We start from the raw sequence: 16,772 nt of genomic DNA on the forward strand, positions 1-16,772 counted from the left end.
CATGCACTCCTACGGGCAATTTAGCAAGTCCCAGAGGTGTGAGGCAACACTGCTAACCACTGCACCACCATGCCGCGCCCGACATGCAGGTCATGACACATAATACTCATGGTATACCCTATCATCCCACGGGGAATGGGCAAGTTTAAAAGCCATACCCATTGGATTGTTCCGGAAACAAGGGAAAATGTAAGATTACCCGTTTTAGGGAAGAGGTGTCTACTGAGTTGCGAGTACCTGCAGCTAACTAATGAACAGCAAGCGAGTCTATATTCACCAATAGGAAGGGCGGAATATAACAAGTTATCAACTTTACTAATTCAAAACAACCTGGCTTGGTGGAGTTTAATATGTTTTAAATGAATTTAGACATAAGTTGTGATATGGGGAAATATTACAATATGCTCAATTTAATGAATTAATTATGCTGAGCTACTGGAACAGTTCAGTAGCAGTGAATAAAATAGTGGGTGTTTCTCAATATGCATACATGTGTATACTTGGGTTCCCGCGTGCCTGTTTTACACCATCATCCACTGCCAAAGACCACTTCCAATAATAATAACAGAAGTACTGGCAGGGCAAGAACTACGTCTATGGATGTCAAGGATACATCGGTTGCACCCTCACCCAACAAGACCAATCCCATGATTCATTGTGCCCCAAGTTCTCTCTTGGGAGGTGAGTTAGTAAGACCGATGTTCTGTCTTGATAAGACCACAAGTATGATCTTTGCGTTCTTGATATTGAGAAACACCCAGTGCTTCTGACAGGGTAGGTTCTTGTGCAAAATAATCACTAATAGGGTAAGATTTGGATCAGATTCAGACTTAGACATCACATCTATATAATTTTCTTTTGCATGTATGGACTAGGTTAAGCAGCACTAAATTATTTGTATGGCGAGACTTAATGTCAATGATCTGCACCGTAAACATGCAACATGAATGTATGTAAATAATGTATGTAAATAAATAAATATTTCTTATATGCATGTGTGAGAGAATGGCATGTGAGTGTGCCCTGTGATGGGTTGGCACCTCATCCAGACCCCCATTGCATATAAGTCAAATAGACCCATTACAAGGACATTACATAAAATGACAATAAATTACAGTATACTTAAACATATGTTTTACCTTGAAATCAACGTCATTTAACATATACCATATTTTAACATCTTGTTTATGTAGAAATTATGGTATGTGTTTGCTGAATGGTGAAAAGTTTTATACTGCAAATTTAAATGTATACATCAACAAAATCTGTATTTTAGATAGAATAATACTGTATGCTGGCCAAACAGGGAAGGGTAATTACTTGATGTGATATTATGGTATTTTCCTATTAATTTGACGAAAATGTTATTTTCACAGTACAGTTCAGTGATTTCTACATATTATGACAGTAAAAATTAAAGTTATGTACTTTTTCTTGATTTAGGGTAATTCAATGTATCTGCTACGGTGACATACTAGTTTGGATTTTATGGTCCTTTACTGTTGCTATTTAACAGTTTCTTAAATCATTTTTGCGGCGTAGTTTCCGGTTTCGTTTTCGATGATAATTGTGCTGTAAGTTTCCGTATGACGTCGGGTGACGATCCCGGAGTGGGATTGTCTACTGTTATATTAAACAAATACTGGTGAAGACTAGTGTCTGGGGACCGAGCACTAACAAAAGCCGAAAGATGAATATGTGGAGATCCGGAGGGATACCCCTGAGCGCGGTGAGGGACATCCACGCCGGCTACAGGACCTCCATATGCGCCTCTTAAATTCGATTAACGCTAGTGACAGCACGAGATTGCATCTTGTCATGGTTAACTGATGGGTATAGATGTTTATCTAGTAGGAGCTAGCAGGGAGTTTAACACAAAATCTGTAGTAATCGGGAGTTTAATGTACAAGGTTTTGGTTAGACCTGCGATTCAAAATACTGTAACCTAACACCTGTTTCGTGCTCGTACACGTTGTACGCTGGCATTATTTCCCGAGATTCTTTGTAACTGATCGTTGCGCAGATAGTTGAGCACGTTGCATGAGAAATGAGCCTGAAATGATGACCCTCCTTATGAAGGCTCGCTTCTTTGCAGCTCTGCCCCAAGTATCTCCATTCGAACTCCACCAGCCACACCTGGCCGTTCAGCGCCGTCGCGGAGCTAATCGGTATGAAGCTCATCGTCGCAACAAATATCAAATAGAAATGCAAAGCTGTATTTTTTTAATATCAGAAACATTTAGACATATGTCTACCTGTATACATGTGTCTTAACACACGGAAACGTTTGGTTTTTATGGTCTTCATCAGGTTTAAGTGACACAACGTATTTATACCACTGTGGTTGGTAATACAGGATATGTTTATTTATGTTTGTGGATTTAACTTTTCTTTTACTGGATTGCTGATGGTATGTAAATGTGAATTATTTTGCACCCAGACAATGCATACGACCCAGATGTCATGGCCAAGCAGTTCTGGATTGACTGGACTCGGATACAGGGGTTCGATTGCCTTACATTTCAGGACAATGGGAGCGGTATGACCAAGAGCAAGATGCATGAGATGCTGAGGTGAGTTGCAGACAGGAAGCTCTCCTTTGCATCACGTGGTGTCACAGGAAGTGAAACTGCTGGTACCACAATCAATGCCTTTAAAACAAAGGAGCTGGTGAAGATTCATGATTCAGTACACAATAATATCTAGCAGACCCTTCTCAGTATCGTAAAGCTACCCTGTTATGGACGCGGGGCATAGCACAGGTGGGGATAAGAGGTGACGATCCACTTGTGGCTAAGAGAAAAGCAGCAGTTTATGGAATTAAACAAAGAACACTGAGGAAAAGCTCAAAAGAACAAAACCACAAGTCGCCAAAATTCAAACAGGAAAAAAACAACTTGAAAGTAGCAAACTAAAGAAACCATAATTTAACACAAGTAGGGAGCAGGACTAGGGGGAAACCAAGCAGAGCAACATTAGCATAGGCATCTAATACAATGACTGGCCAAATACCACAACAATAGCAAGCACTAAAATACACCGATAACTGGAACTAATGAGAATGATTTATGTTCTGCACATGACCAATCAACCAATCACTGAAGGCACAGGACATCAAGAAACAGATGGGCAATTAACACACCCACTGGAAAGCAGACAAGGCACAGGTGATATAATTAATACTGATAAGCGCAGAACTAAGAAACCTACAAGACCTAGAGGATATTAAATCTTAAAGATTTATTAGCTCCGTATAGTAGAAGTCCAACTAGGCGAAGTCGGGCTCTCACAGCCACACACACAAGGCAATCATTGCCTTGACATTTTGCAAGCGGCACTTTTTTGTATACTGTAGGCGATGCGGAAAATATATTTAAGAGTACAGTTTGCCAGGCAATTCGCAAAGTCTTTTTGGGCGTGAAATATATCCTTTGGGTTTTCATCGTTTTTCCCGGACACCTGCGAGTGCATGGCAATTAAAGAGGCTTCTTATGTCATTGCATGTAATGTATACGCAGTAAGTTCTATAAAGAATTTAAAAATCACACGGAAGCACAAGGAAGACAAACCTAGAACAGGAACATTCAAAAATGGAAAGCAAAACACTGGGGAACAAAAATCAATAAATACAAACTAAAAGAAGAGACTGTCCTCAGCCAGCAGTAGATCCATGCCCATAGGCATCACGGATTCTAAGCCGCACACTCACCCAACCTTTGATATGACACAGCCTGGGAAACAGGGAAAACATACGAGGGTGAAGGACAGAGGGGGAAAGGCAGGATGACCAGCAGTCCCTGCTGGCCAAAGAAGAAAGGACACAAGAACAGGGGTCAGAGGGCATCGACCCTGACACTCTACTGGACGAGAACCATGGTATTTAGGTTTTTTTTATAATGACGATATGTGAAGAGGGACAAGGCCTGGTTGACAAATATGTTAAACCATTAAAAACTGGGTGGTAATTTGTGATATTCTGTGTATGAGAATTGGAGCAATTTGAGGTGAAGCTCTTATAAGATCAGTCTGTAGCTACTGTCCAGGTAAAAGGAGAGTAAGATTGAATAGTACAGCTGTCAGAAACTAATAATCAGTTAGAGTCTGATAACAATTAGACATCGTGGCCACCATTGTTATATCACATGAGCCAGAGAGTAAAATTACTGTAGCTCATAAACCGCTTTGACTAAGTATTTGATCCTTAATCTTTATTTTAGCCCTGAAGCTAGAGGTTGGGACAGACATACTTTATAAGCTGAATATTATGTTTTTCCTGTAAGCAGGTAACTATCCAAGAATTAAACCAGTTCAATATATGTATTCAGTTAGGAAAAAGATGCTGGTGCAGAATATATCCCAGTCATTTTTCTAAGGAACTTGAAAGTAAAAGATTCTGGGTGACTGTGGTTTGGTCATTCAGGGTATCTTATGTAAACATATTCAGAGGTATTTTTATTGTCCCTGTCAAGTCAAAGATTTACATGCTTTGATTTATCAGATGGGGGCGGCATGGTGGTGCAGTGGTTAGCACTGTTGCCTCATACCTCTGGGACCCGGGTTCGAGTCTCCGCCTGGGTCACATGTGTGTGGAGTTTGCATGTTCTCCCCATGTTGTCGTGGGGTTTCCTCTGGGTACTCCGGTTTCCCCCCACAGTCCAAAAACATACTGAGGCTAATTGGAGTTGCTAAATTGCCTGTAGGTGTGCATGCGTGAGTAAATGGTGTGAGTGTGCCCTGCGATGGGCTGGCCCCCCATCCTGGGTTGTTCCCTGCCCCGTGTCCATTGCTTCCGGGATAGGCTCCAGACCCCCCGTGACCCAGTAGGATAAACGGTTTGGAAAATGGATGGATGGATTTAGCAGATGTTTTTATCCAAAGTGGAATTGAGTAAACAGGGCCAGTTGTTTCCTGGAAATTAAGGGTATCGCTGAATGGCCCAATGATGAAATCACTCTGTGAACCGCAGGATTTGAACCAGCGTCCTACCAATCACAGACACAGCATCCTCACCCACTGAGCCACATACCAGCCCCCTGATTCATACATAATTTCTGTTTTGTTGACTCATATAAAAAGAAATCTCTCTGACATCTGTGACTAAAGGATCGCTTTCTTGGATTATTGCTTAAACTGTTGCCTCTATAGCTGAAGGATTTTCATGAGTTACCAGGTTTAGTGGTGATTATGGCTGGAAATTAATGGCTTTAGTTGAGTCAGATTAATACGGCTTTACGATGAGTGCCTTTATAAAGGATTTATGAATGGTTTATAATCAGGTTAGTAATTATGTTGTAACACTTTGTATATCAGTAATATGCAATTATAAACAAGTTACAGTTTTTTTTATTAATGAGTTACTACCGTTTATAAGTGCCAAAAGGCAGCCTTATTGTGAAGTCATACCGTGCAGTCTGCTTGCACCTGAGGAAAGCAGGGAAGATCTAGAGCCTAACATTTTGTAAACCTTGAATTCTGTAAAGACCAATCAGAACAGTCAGACTATCCACTATTTAGTTTCCCTGCTATGTTAGATATCATAGTCCTGAGATGGTTTATACCTGTCTGTGGCACCGGCTTTCTGACACAAATTTTCTGGTGAATCCCAGTTCTGATCCTGTTTCCCCAGCAGCATTAAATCTATCGTCAGTTCAACAGTGAATAATACGATTGAATCATATGATGGAATCACATGACCACAGAAATGTCATTGCTCTCGCAACCCAACATTGAGTATTAAAGCTATTTTCTTTCAGGATTTTGTGGCATTTCGTGGTAAATTTCTCTTCTCCCCAGTTTCGGGTTCAGCGATAAGCAAGCTGTCAGAGGCCACGTCCCAGTGGGCATGTATGGAAATGGCTTCAAGTCCAGCTCTATGCGTCTGGGGAAGGACGCCATCGTCTTCTCCAAGATAAGGGACACTATGAGTGTGGGGCTGCTGTCCCAGAGCTACCTGGAGAACATCCAGGCCAAGCATGTGGTGGTCCCCATCGTCACCATCGGACACGATGGGCAGAGCCCGTATCCTTTCTTACAGACGAAAATGCTAAACTGCTAATATGAGACCAGGACTGGCATCCAGCTCAGGGTGACCCTTGCCTTGTATCTCCTGTTCCCTAGGACATTTCAGGGTCAGTTCCTGTTGTTTTAGTCTTTTGTGTCCCTTCCACGTTTGGCCAGCAGACATCGCTGGCTATCCTGCCCCTCCTGTCAGTCTTTGTCTTTCCCCTGTTTTCTATCAGCCGCATAGCTCAACTTGTTGAGCATGTGGTTGTCTGTGAACCATTTTGTCCTGTGTTTGAATCCCACCTCCTCTGTTTTTGTATTGGTTTCTAGTGTTTTCATTTATTTTCTAGTTCCCATGTCTGGTGATTTTTCTGTATTCTGTTTTGGTTTCTTGTCTTGAGCCTTAGTTATGTTTTATTGGGTTTTGTTACTCCCAGTATTAGATTCTGTTTTCCGTCTTTTCTTAGTTAGTTCTTAGTTTCCCTGTTTAGTTCCTTTTGAGTTAATAAGTTTCACCTGTGACCTGTTTTCCCAACTCTTGTTAATTAATCTCACCTGCCTCTTGTTACGCCTCTGTGTTTAAGTCCTTGCCTCTGTTTACTTCACAAGTGGTTCATTGAATGTTGTGTCAATTTGTTGTGGTTAATGCTTGGTGTTAGATGTACGGCCAGCCAGCCAGCCAGCCAGCCATCTTTGTTTATCCCCATTTACTTTTGATTGCTCGTGATCCTTTATTTTTGTTAGTGTTTTCTTGTGTTTTTAGTTCATTTAATAAACCCTGTTTTGTATTGTTGAGCTGCGAGTGGGTCGTCAACCATTTCTGCCGGCATCGTGTCTCACCATCGTTTGAAACCCACCCGGATTCATGACGGGACAGGCTGAAGGCCCATTGTGATCCTGTGATGCTTAAGTGCTTATGTAAGATGGACGGATAGGCAAGACTGTCAGGCAAATTCTTATGCTCTACGAAAGTAATGATCTGTGTTTATTCTGATTTCTGATTTATTTTATCAAGGTGCAGTAAAACACCTTTTTATTTATTTATTTTTTTTTTTTTTAAGAACCACCATCGAGAAATCTTAGATTTGATGATATTTTGTTTTAACTACGCTTGAACTCTCCAAATAGGCTCTGGACCCCCCGCGACCCAATAGGATAAGCGGTTTGGAAAATGGATGGATGGATGGATGGATGAACTCTCCGAGTCGAGTAGTATGACAAGTAGTATGAAGCAAAGGGTTTTAGAGTTTTTGAAAAGACTAATGAATTCCCTTGAGTATAATTACCCAGCAAAATTAAACAGCACTTAGTAAATTCTGGAAAAAATGCAGAAGTCTGACCTTTGGTCCTTAACCATAGGCCTCACTCAGAGTTGAGGATGCAGCCAGTCTGCAAGACATTCTCAAACACTCCCCCTTCAACACAGCAGAGGAGCTCCTCACTGAGCTGAGGGCCATTACCTCCATCAACTCTACCGGCACACGCATCATAATCTGGAACCTGCGCAGGTGATGCATACGTTTGTGGAGACCTGAGCCTTTACATATGTGCTCTGTGCTCTATGTGCATATGCTCTAGGGGTCTTAAGTGTATTTCGGTCCTGCCAGAGGCGCGAATGGAGAGACGGAGTTTGATCTCAGCACGGACAGGTATGACATCCGGATCCCGGAAGATGCGTGTGAGACCCACAAGAACCAAAAAGTCACACAGTCAGTACCGGAGATCATCTACTCACTGCGTGTGAGTATTTCAGATGGGGAACCAACACGATCTCTGGCAGGGTGAGGAGAGTGTAAATATCTGCCAGGACTGGAGGAGGAAGGAGCATAAGATATGTATTGGGTCATACAGACTGTCCAAAATGAAAGGGCAAAGGCCGATGCAAAAAGTGAAAAACTATTTTTTGTTATATTCTCTATATTTTATTATTTTGCACACAATAAGTGCAGCTTTGGGTGTCTCTAATTTTCCTTACTGTATGTGGAATAGGCGTACTGCAGCATCTTGTACTTAAAGCCTCGCATGCAGATCATCATCAGAGGTCAGAAGGTGAAGACGCAGCTCATCTCCAAGAGTCTGGCATTAACCCGCAAAGACCAATATAAACCTGTCTTCCTTGTATCCTTTTACGTACTTTTACTCTCGAGACTGAGCAGAATAAATGGTTAGAAGATGGATGGATGGATGGATGGTTGGTTGAAATCTGAAATTTAGGTAACAGAATCATATTTAGGTGCTTCAACAGCTTTAGTCTGATTACCTGCCTGTCAGTTTCCATTTCACACCATGTGTGACATGGTGTTACGTGAAGAGCTAGTGCCCATTGAAGGGGGGAACTTCTCTTGCCTGTAAATTTTGACTGACTTTCCTAAACAAATCCCAGAAGGAACGCATCCCAATCACCTTTGGATACAACATTAAAAGCAAGAATCATTACGGCATGATGATGTACCATAAAAACCGTCTAATCAAGGCATTTGAGAGGGTGGGCTGCCAGTGCAAGGTGAGCCTATAAAGCTTCTTGCATTTTTTGTGTTGATGGGGGGTTAGACACCTAAATTCTACATTATGATTCATTCAGGGTGGTTACCGGGGTGTCGGAGTGATCGGTGTTATCGAATGCAACTTTCTGCAGCCCACACACAACAAGCAGAACTTTGATGACACTGATGAATACAGGTAGTGCTGAACTTCAGAATAACGGTGTAATATCCATACCAGTTTTCTTGCTAGTTACTGAACTTACCACAGCCTCAGACAGCAAATAGGTCCTATTCAATTTTGATCTAAGAGACATTTGGCAGAGATCTGAGACATTTGTGATATTTGTCCAGGAAAATTATGGGTAACCTGGCAGTGAAGCTGGAAGAGTACTGGGATGAAATCCAGTACAAGCGTAAGAACTGCTCAGTACCAACAGAAGATACTGTGTGAGTATGTGATTGTTTTAAGAGCTGTGTATTCTGGGGAATTTGGCCGTGGAGTCTGAACCAGCTCTGAGAAAAACTGAGCAATACCACTGTGTGCATGCAGACACACCCTGGAGAAATAAGTTCTGTTTTCCTTTTTGCTGTTTGAGTACAGGAAGGCTCCTGATCAGAATTGGGTACAGTGTGATGACTGTCTGAAGTGGAGAAGGCTCCCAGATGGTATCAACTGTGACCTGCTCCCTGATAAGTGGTTCTGCCGCATGAATCCAGATCCCCAGTACAGGTGATGTCTGTGGTTCATACTGTAACCAGTAACAGAATGGGGAGAACTGGTCCTTGGGCTTCAGAAGACTTAACCATTTCTATGTGGGACCCCAGCCATCACTCCTCTGATCCTCCATCAGTATGAAAGGCTCGATCGGCAGGAAGGTGCAGCTTTATGTTGATGAGTGCCAGTTTACATTAATCTGTGTGGGTATTAACTGACTAATAGAGGTAGCATCAGAAGAGGGAGCAGATCTGTTTTGTAAAGTCTGAGCCCTTGCAGGAGCTGTCAAGTAGACGAGGAACCTGAGCATTCAGAAAACGAGCAGCAGTGTGACCCAAAACCTTTCAAGAAACAGTAAGAGTCCTATCATCTTACATCCACTAATACTTCTCAGGACTAGTTGATACTACACTTTGTCATGTGCAGTTACAGTTGGCGCCTGGTCATGCACATGGACTCTTGTGTACATACGACATTCGTCCGTTTATGCCGACACATGCAAGCAGCAATAATATTCCACTAGCCTTGGATTTTCTTTGCACAAATTTTTGCATCTGAATATATCTTTCTGCTCCTTCAATGATGAGTTATATACAGTAGCCCCTTCACATGCACACACTTGATATTCGCAGTTTCGGTTATTCACCAATTGGCCGTCAGTCCCAGAAGACGCAGAATGTAAAAACAATGCTGAAAATGATTTGGGTATTACATGGCTACATCATTGTCTCCACAACCAGCCTCACTCATCTGTTGGCTGTCTTTGTGACTGTAGAATCTAACGTTTCTCACGGTAACTTTTAGATTTTTGAATTGAATTGGGATTCTCAAGGGAATCTGACTATTGGTGTTTTGATTTATAAATTTTTTTACTGTAGGAAGAAAATGATAAAGATGCAGGAGAAAAAGGACCAACAACAGGTGAATGTTAAAGACAAGACTTTAAATTAAGAAAGCAAACACTTGTGTATGACGAAATCACAGCAAACCATTTTTTGTGATAAAGATTCTGTCGAGCTGTAAGACTGCAGTTTGCCCCCCCCCCCAGATGTCAGCACCAGTGTTACCCCTTCCAGCCACACCATTGTCAGACAGTGAGCAGTGGGGACCTGCAGAGGGCGCTCCCGCTGGCCTCTCATCTGAGAGCTTCACCCATCCCAGCTGCTCAGGTCAGGCTGTGTAGCTGTAGTGCACATGGTGCATTATACAGGGGGACACAGGAACAGGCAGTGGGTGCTTAAGGGACTGGTATACTGGGGGGGGGGACTGTCTTAGTGCTGTAGTTGAGCTCTGAGTATTTAAGTGTGACTGTTTCTTTAAATTTCCCAGCGTATTCAAATTTTAAGCTGTATTAATCACTTCGATGGAAGTATATTATGACTAATGAATAAATCATGAAAGTAAGTAAAAATAAAAAGTTGTTAAAAATGAAACAGTAACGTGCTTGGGGTGAGAGTATGTGAAATAATGTATAAATGATTATGACCTACATAAATGTACAAATGTACATGCTACAGATCTATGAAACACCCATATATGATGGAGCACATTAAACACCCATTAGATGCACTTTGGAAGCTCTCAGTACCATTAATACTTTAACAGGTCACAACCTGCCCAATGATACCATGCTGATGGACTGTGAAGACCATGTGTCCACATCTCTGAAAAGGTAAAGTTATGGAAAGGAAAATCACGTCTTCTTAAAGCTGTCAGCTGTAACCAGCGCTTCTGCTACAAATATATGATTATTTGCATGCGGGGATAAGGAGTGTGGGGGGCAGGGTCATCCTGTGGACAACTGAGGGACCCTGGGTCCGTCAGAATTGGACCCCCGACCTGGGAGATTACAGAATGGGTTCATAGGGAGCATCATCTGTACTTTGTCAAAGCTAGTTTCTGTCTTGGATGAACACAGACTAAACCTAGAAAGGACAAAGGGATGGCTATGCTGAATCAGAGTCATAAAGTATGCAAATCACTGGCCCATAGTGAGGGAAGTCCCAGTGAAGAAAAGGGATTCAGAAGAGTTTGGCTAGAAGCCTAGATCTGTACTACTTACAGTGCCCAGCATAAATGAGTACACCTCAAAGATTTCTTAGAAAATCATGTCTCTCTTTAGAATCAAAAATTTCTATGGGATCCTGTGCTATAAAATATTCCAGAAAATCTCGTTCATTGGCTGAAATGAGATTTTGCCCTACAAAAAAACAAAACTGCATTTTTTTTAACATGTAAGGCCGTGGTGCAAAAATGAGTACACTCAAGTGAAGGTCTTAGGACCGAAACGTGATAAAATGCTAATTAAGAGGAACTCAGTAACAGTCCACTAAGTTGGGGTGAACTCCAAAGTTAAAGCACTGAACTGGGGGCCTGTCAGTAAACCCAAGGCTGCCCGGCCCCCCTCACCCTGGGTAACTCCGGAGTGGAGCAGAGTCCAAGCCCTCTCCGGGAGTCCAGCTCCAGAGCCTGTCTTGTGTGTTGAGGTGAATCTGACTATCCCTGAGGCCTCGATATCCCTGATCCGAGTGGGGTTTCTGCTTCCTTGGTTTTACATTCCGTAGGGGGGGTATGTGAATCGCCCTTACTGTAGCCTCTCATCTAGGACCTATTTGCCATGTGAGACCCTACAAGGGTAAATTTCCCCTGACAACATAGTTCTTAGGATTTTAGGGACACACAAACCACTCCACCACGGTAGGGTGGCGATTAATGGAGGGGAATCTCACACCTACATGAGTTTCCTTGCACATGCCCAGTGGCCGTGCACCAATGCACAAAAAAGTCTGCTAGACCAAAAATGTGGGCTGCAAGCTTACAGTCAGCATGGACACCCCTGATTACGAAATTTAAGTCACTCGCCCTAATGGCACATGAAAAAGTGAGGTGTGAATTGGGCTTAAGATAGGGGGATCTAATTATGGGTGTTTTTTTTCTTTATTGTAGAAAGATAAACAGCAACATGCAACAGAAAAAGACCAAACTGGTGAGTTGAGAATTTTAAACGCTTTTGTGTAACTAAACCACATCAAACCTTTTTTTGTGATAAAGATTCTGTCGAGGTGTGACAGCAGTGCTCATCAGTGTGATCAGCTCCCCCCCCCCCACTTTATGGGAGAAGGCCAACATTTCTATAGCAAAATTAATGAGTCCCTCGAAGTGTAACAGTGCCGTTTAAACACCCTCACTAATGTCCTCTCAGATGTCAGCACCAGAATCACACCTTCCAGCCACACCATTGTCAGGTAGTGAGTGGCGGAGCTTCACTCATCCCAGCTTCTCAGGTCAGGCTTTGGTGTGTAGCTGCAGTGTACATTAAATAACATTACTCGTACTTTTGGGAGTTTTCAGTACAACGTCACTACTTTAACAGGTGACATCCTGCCTCATGATACCATGCTGATGGACTGTGAAGACCATGTGTCCACATCTCCGGAAAGGTGCTGTGCACAGTTATATTCATCTGACTGCCAGATTTGACACATAGGGTCCTATTTTCCACCTGGGCAAAACGTGACGCAAAGTGGTTTTGTAGTTAAAATAGCTAATGATTTTGAGCTGGCTTTTTGGTCGCAGAAGTAGTGTTTTTTAAATGAGGTGTGGCCAGGTACATTGTCGGCACATTGCTGTTTTAAGGCAGCGGAATGGCATTGCACTTTTGACCAGGAAAAACCACGTCTAAAGGCAGTTGTTAAACGTAATTTGGACACGCTCCCTGCTACTTCATCCCACACCCGTTTCACCTCGAAAGGCTTTGGTGGAACACTGGTGCTCCCATAGAGGATGAGCTCGCACAGTTTCACCTCGCGCACAAGCACATCCGTTTCCATGGCCAAAAAGCACTCTGGGTTGCCGGGTTAAACGTGCCATTGTAATTGCCATCCAGCGTAGATCATGCCCTGCTGCCTTTTACGGGTGAGGTGATGTGCCATTCTGATTGGTTTATTGCTTGTTATGCCCAATACATGCTTCTGAATAATTAGGAGAGTTAGAACAACCTTTTTGTACCTTGCTGGTGCAAAGTCTGTTTTTTCTGCCTTCAAAATAGCGAAAAGGATTTGAACACGTGCTTACATGTTAGTTGCACTTTGTGATTTATGCTTTGCGCTAGATCCTCGATCAGAGCCTATAGTCGTCCTCATTTTGTGTCCTTTGCGTTCCTCCTGAAAGGGTGAAGCAGGTGCCCCAAGAAACTGTGGGGGTCTCACCCATTAACACAAAGATGGGTCTGCCAACATCTTCTGTCCATCAAAGGATTCCTGCCTTCATGCAAAAGACCATCCAGCCAGAGAAAACACAATGGAAGTCAATGCCTTCCCTCCCTGTTATGCATTCTGCCTCTGCCCAAACATATAAAAATAAGGAGATGGGAAAAGTGTTGGAGGGAAATGGGCCTCAAAGCCCAATGCTGAAGGTGCAGCAGCAGCCAGGTGGGCTACAGGACACACACAAGGAGCAGGTGAACCAGCTCCAGCAGGAACTAGGGGAGGTGAAACGCACATGTGAGCACCTGCAGGTGATGGAGATAAAGCTCCAGAGGAGGGTGAGTGTGTATGACAGCACGGGACATGGGCCTCATCCATTTTAATGGGTGCGGCTTCCAATGTATTGAAATATACTGCATGTTTTCTTCATGATAATCAAATCATTGATCTTTATTACAAAGATATTTTTATTTATTCATTTACGTCTTAACTGGAGAGTGTTTTGCCTTAATTTGACCCAGCACAGGCACACAGACACACTCACGCATGCTTAAATACACCCTCACTCACTCTTCTCTACTCAGCTGAAAGACATGGAGATTGAGAACAGCAGTCTGTCCTGTCAGTGTGAACAGCTGAACATCTTCCATGAAGAATCCTGCAGGTAGAAGCATAATCAATTACATTTGGCAAGATGGGGCTCGTTTTTGCAATTAATGTAAAAGCCCTGTGTTTTACATGGAATATACTCACATAGATTTTCTAAATCATTGGCTGAACTGACTATAATGGTTTCACGTTAGATGGGAAGCTGTTGAATTTCAGTAGCTTCTTTAGAAAGTGAGTTTGCTTTGCTTGTTATTTACCCCTGACTGTACATAACTGTTATCATCACCCTGCAATCCCCAGAAAGCTGAGGAACCTCCGGCAACGCATCGGCCGTCTCCTGGTCACCATTGTCCCTACGTTAGACTTGGAAGAGATTAATTTGGACAGTGATGTCATGGATAAGATACTGGACAAGGTCTTGAATGAGGTCACTGAGGTCTGACTTGGTCTCCAATGTGGGTGGACTATGTAGGTCAATTCTTACTTTGTCCATTTTTTATTATACAAATGTTTTTTAATTAAAAAAAACAAACTCAAATTTTTATGTACTAAAGGTATATTCTTTATTTTGCATGATAAAACATTTCAAATATTATAACTGGCACACTTCTCATTTCTAGTTCATTTTCAAATTACCTACATAATAGCATCTAGCATATTAACAAACCGCCAGAGTTTTTTAAACCTTTTAAATGTAGATTTTTATTTACTTGCGCTCATTTGATACCTCATCTCCTTGGTGATTTGAAAGTCAGTAAATCATTGTAAACTTAGATCCCGTCAGAACAGCAACAATGTATTCTCCAGATGGCCCTGTCCCTCCTCCCACCCAAATACTCCAGTGCTTCGCCCCCTAGCGACACTCCCCACCTCTCCAGAAATTGTTTTAAAAGTCCAACGTATCTCAGTGTGATGAAGCGTGCAGGTCCTTTCATGTGCCACCACTAAAGTAACACTGCTTACGTTTTGGTGTGGTTTGTCTCAGAATGAAATCAGCTCTAGACCATTTCCCATATAAAGTTTTTCTTCTTTTTCCCTCCTGCAGGCCCTATAGATGCCACACATTCGAGTTCATCTAGTAGGCAAAAGGCAATATGTCTGTTGACGTGTCTGAATCTGAGAACTGCACAAAAATATGTGAAATAAATTCAAAAATAAGACTGCATCATAAGAATGATAATGAACTAAAACCCTGTGTAAGTCCCGTTTTTCTATATGACCCTGGGCTGCAGTGGGATTAAAAATCAGCCATGGACTTTCCCCCATGATAAATTTTGCTGGTATACCAGATGGCCAGTGCAGCCGTGATACTACCGAGTATGGCTGTATATCGGTAGCGATAAGCACTCCATAGCACATTTGCTCGAAACAAATAAAACACAATCTAACATTAGAAAATATGCACATTAAGAGTAACAATAAAAACTAGTAAGTACTTTATGTTTTCCAAAAAGTCACTGATATCAAGTTGGATGGCTAGATGAACGGCATCTCCTCAGGACCACCCCAGCTCTTCCATATATTTATTAAATTTTATCATCAGTTCACTTAATGAACTTAATTAGCTACATGAGGTGTGCTAGGTGTGTACTGAATGGTTGCTGGAAATTGTGGGGTGATTTTAGCGGAGGTTTTGAAATGGTTAACATAACACACTTTGACAGGCATAATACACTAAGATCATTTAAACATCATTTCCTTTGGCTGCCTAAGACTTTCGCACAGTAGCGTATTTACTTTAGAATACTGAATACAATAAAAATACAATTTTTCTGAAAAATCATGGTTTATGGATTTTCTGTTTCACAAATCTGTGCTGCATTGTCCAATATTATTTCAGGGTTCCTGTTTTCAGGTGTTGCGTAATCAATGCAGCTGAAGGGTACATTGTGATTGTATAAACAAAAAATGATAATTCATTAAAGGTTCATTAAATGCTGTTCCATTTTCAAGAGAAATTATTTTTATAGTGAAATGTTTGTTTACATGAACGTGTATATACTTCATGCTGTATGGAACGGGCCATCCTTGTCAAATACGCAAATACACTTGGTCAAATGAGTAAGAATGGGTTAGGATTTTCAGAGATGCATTCTCAAACAGAATCAATTGGGGACTTTTGAAAGGAACATTTAATCAGGACAATGTGAAAGCACATACCTCCGTAAACACTACGGGAAACATATTTATGGTTTGTTTCTATATACAATAATGTACTACCACCTTAATTACTACGAGAAGCTCGCGCTTATGATCTGTTTTTATCTACAATGAAGTACTACCATCGTAAACACTGCAGGAAGCACGTATGCACATATATTATGGTGTAATTTTTAACTTCAATAAAGCGACGTTTTATTCTCTAAGCATGCGCTGGTAGGATATTCTAAGGTAGGATAAGAAAAAACACAGATGTGCCTATTAAATTACGCTACCGATAGGAAAATATTTTAGGTAGGAAACATTTTCTGATCACTCTACTTGAGTACTATAGGACTACGAGATAGAGATATGCAGACAAAACTAACTTTTTTGTATTATAATCCATCTCTTAGTAGAGCGGAATCAATAAAGTTAATACATTTTCAACGAAATAGTGGAATACGAAACAAATTTCTATTAATAATATGCATCTTCTGTTAAACCTGTCTTCTGTTCTGTACAATCGACGTTTCTCAAGGCATCTTATTTAATAATGATATCGTGATCCGATTTCAAATATTTTACAAAGTAATAACAGCAACCGTTCAAAGCACT

General features: G+C 41.7%; 1 protein-coding gene and 1 long non-coding RNA gene across 2 annotated transcripts in view; one reads left to right on the forward strand and one right to left on the reverse strand.

Moving 5' to 3' along the window:
* LOC125747753 (uncharacterized) overlaps positions 1 to 11,178 on the reverse strand; it is a 31,847-nt gene extending 20,669 nt beyond the window's left edge. The window contains exon 1 of the long non-coding RNA XR_007399371.1: positions 11,041 to 11,178. This is a non-coding gene — a long non-coding RNA (uncharacterized LOC125747753). The remainder of the gene's footprint in view (positions 1 to 11,040) is intronic.
* Positions 1,590 to 15,955, forward strand: LOC125747718 (MORC family CW-type zinc finger protein 3-like). Its single transcript, XM_049023169.1, has 22 exons — positions 1,590 to 1,729; positions 2,096 to 2,168; positions 2,441 to 2,573; positions 5,794 to 6,018; positions 7,374 to 7,511; positions 7,611 to 7,743; positions 7,993 to 8,121; positions 8,387 to 8,506; positions 8,585 to 8,682; positions 8,838 to 8,933; positions 9,088 to 9,216; positions 9,481 to 9,555; positions 10,080 to 10,122; positions 10,250 to 10,370; positions 10,807 to 10,873; positions 12,148 to 12,187; positions 12,404 to 12,485; positions 12,575 to 12,641; positions 13,372 to 13,744; positions 13,991 to 14,070; positions 14,316 to 14,483; positions 15,061 to 15,955. Exons 1-21 carry the CDS (start codon positions 1,691 to 1,693, stop codon positions 14,455 to 14,457), a joined length of 2,403 nt encoding a protein of 800 aa, XP_048879126.1. The 5' UTR covers positions 1,590 to 1,690; the 3' UTR covers positions 14,458 to 14,483; positions 15,061 to 15,955.
* Positions 15,956 to 16,772: the final 817 nt, after the last annotated feature.

This window comes from Brienomyrus brachyistius, chromosome 1, assembly GCF_023856365.1.
Source record: "Brienomyrus brachyistius isolate T26 chromosome 1, BBRACH_0.4, whole genome shotgun sequence".
Lineage (NCBI taxonomy): Eukaryota > Metazoa > Chordata > Actinopteri > Osteoglossiformes > Mormyridae > Brienomyrus > Brienomyrus brachyistius.

Bases quoted from the DNA above. Each gene is read 5' to 3' on its own strand.
- LOC125747718 (XM_049023169.1), top strand. From the start codon at position 1,691: ATGAATATGTGGAGATCCGGAGGGATACCCCTGAGCGCG. The intron at 9,556-10,079 runs GTAAGAGTCCTA...TTTTTACTGTAG, and splicing joins CCAAAACCTTTCAAGAAACA to GAAGAAAATGATAAAGATGC. The intron at 14,071-14,315 runs GTAGAAGCATAA...TGCAATCCCCAG, and splicing joins TTCCATGAAGAATCCTGCAG to AAAGCTGAGGAACCTCCGGC.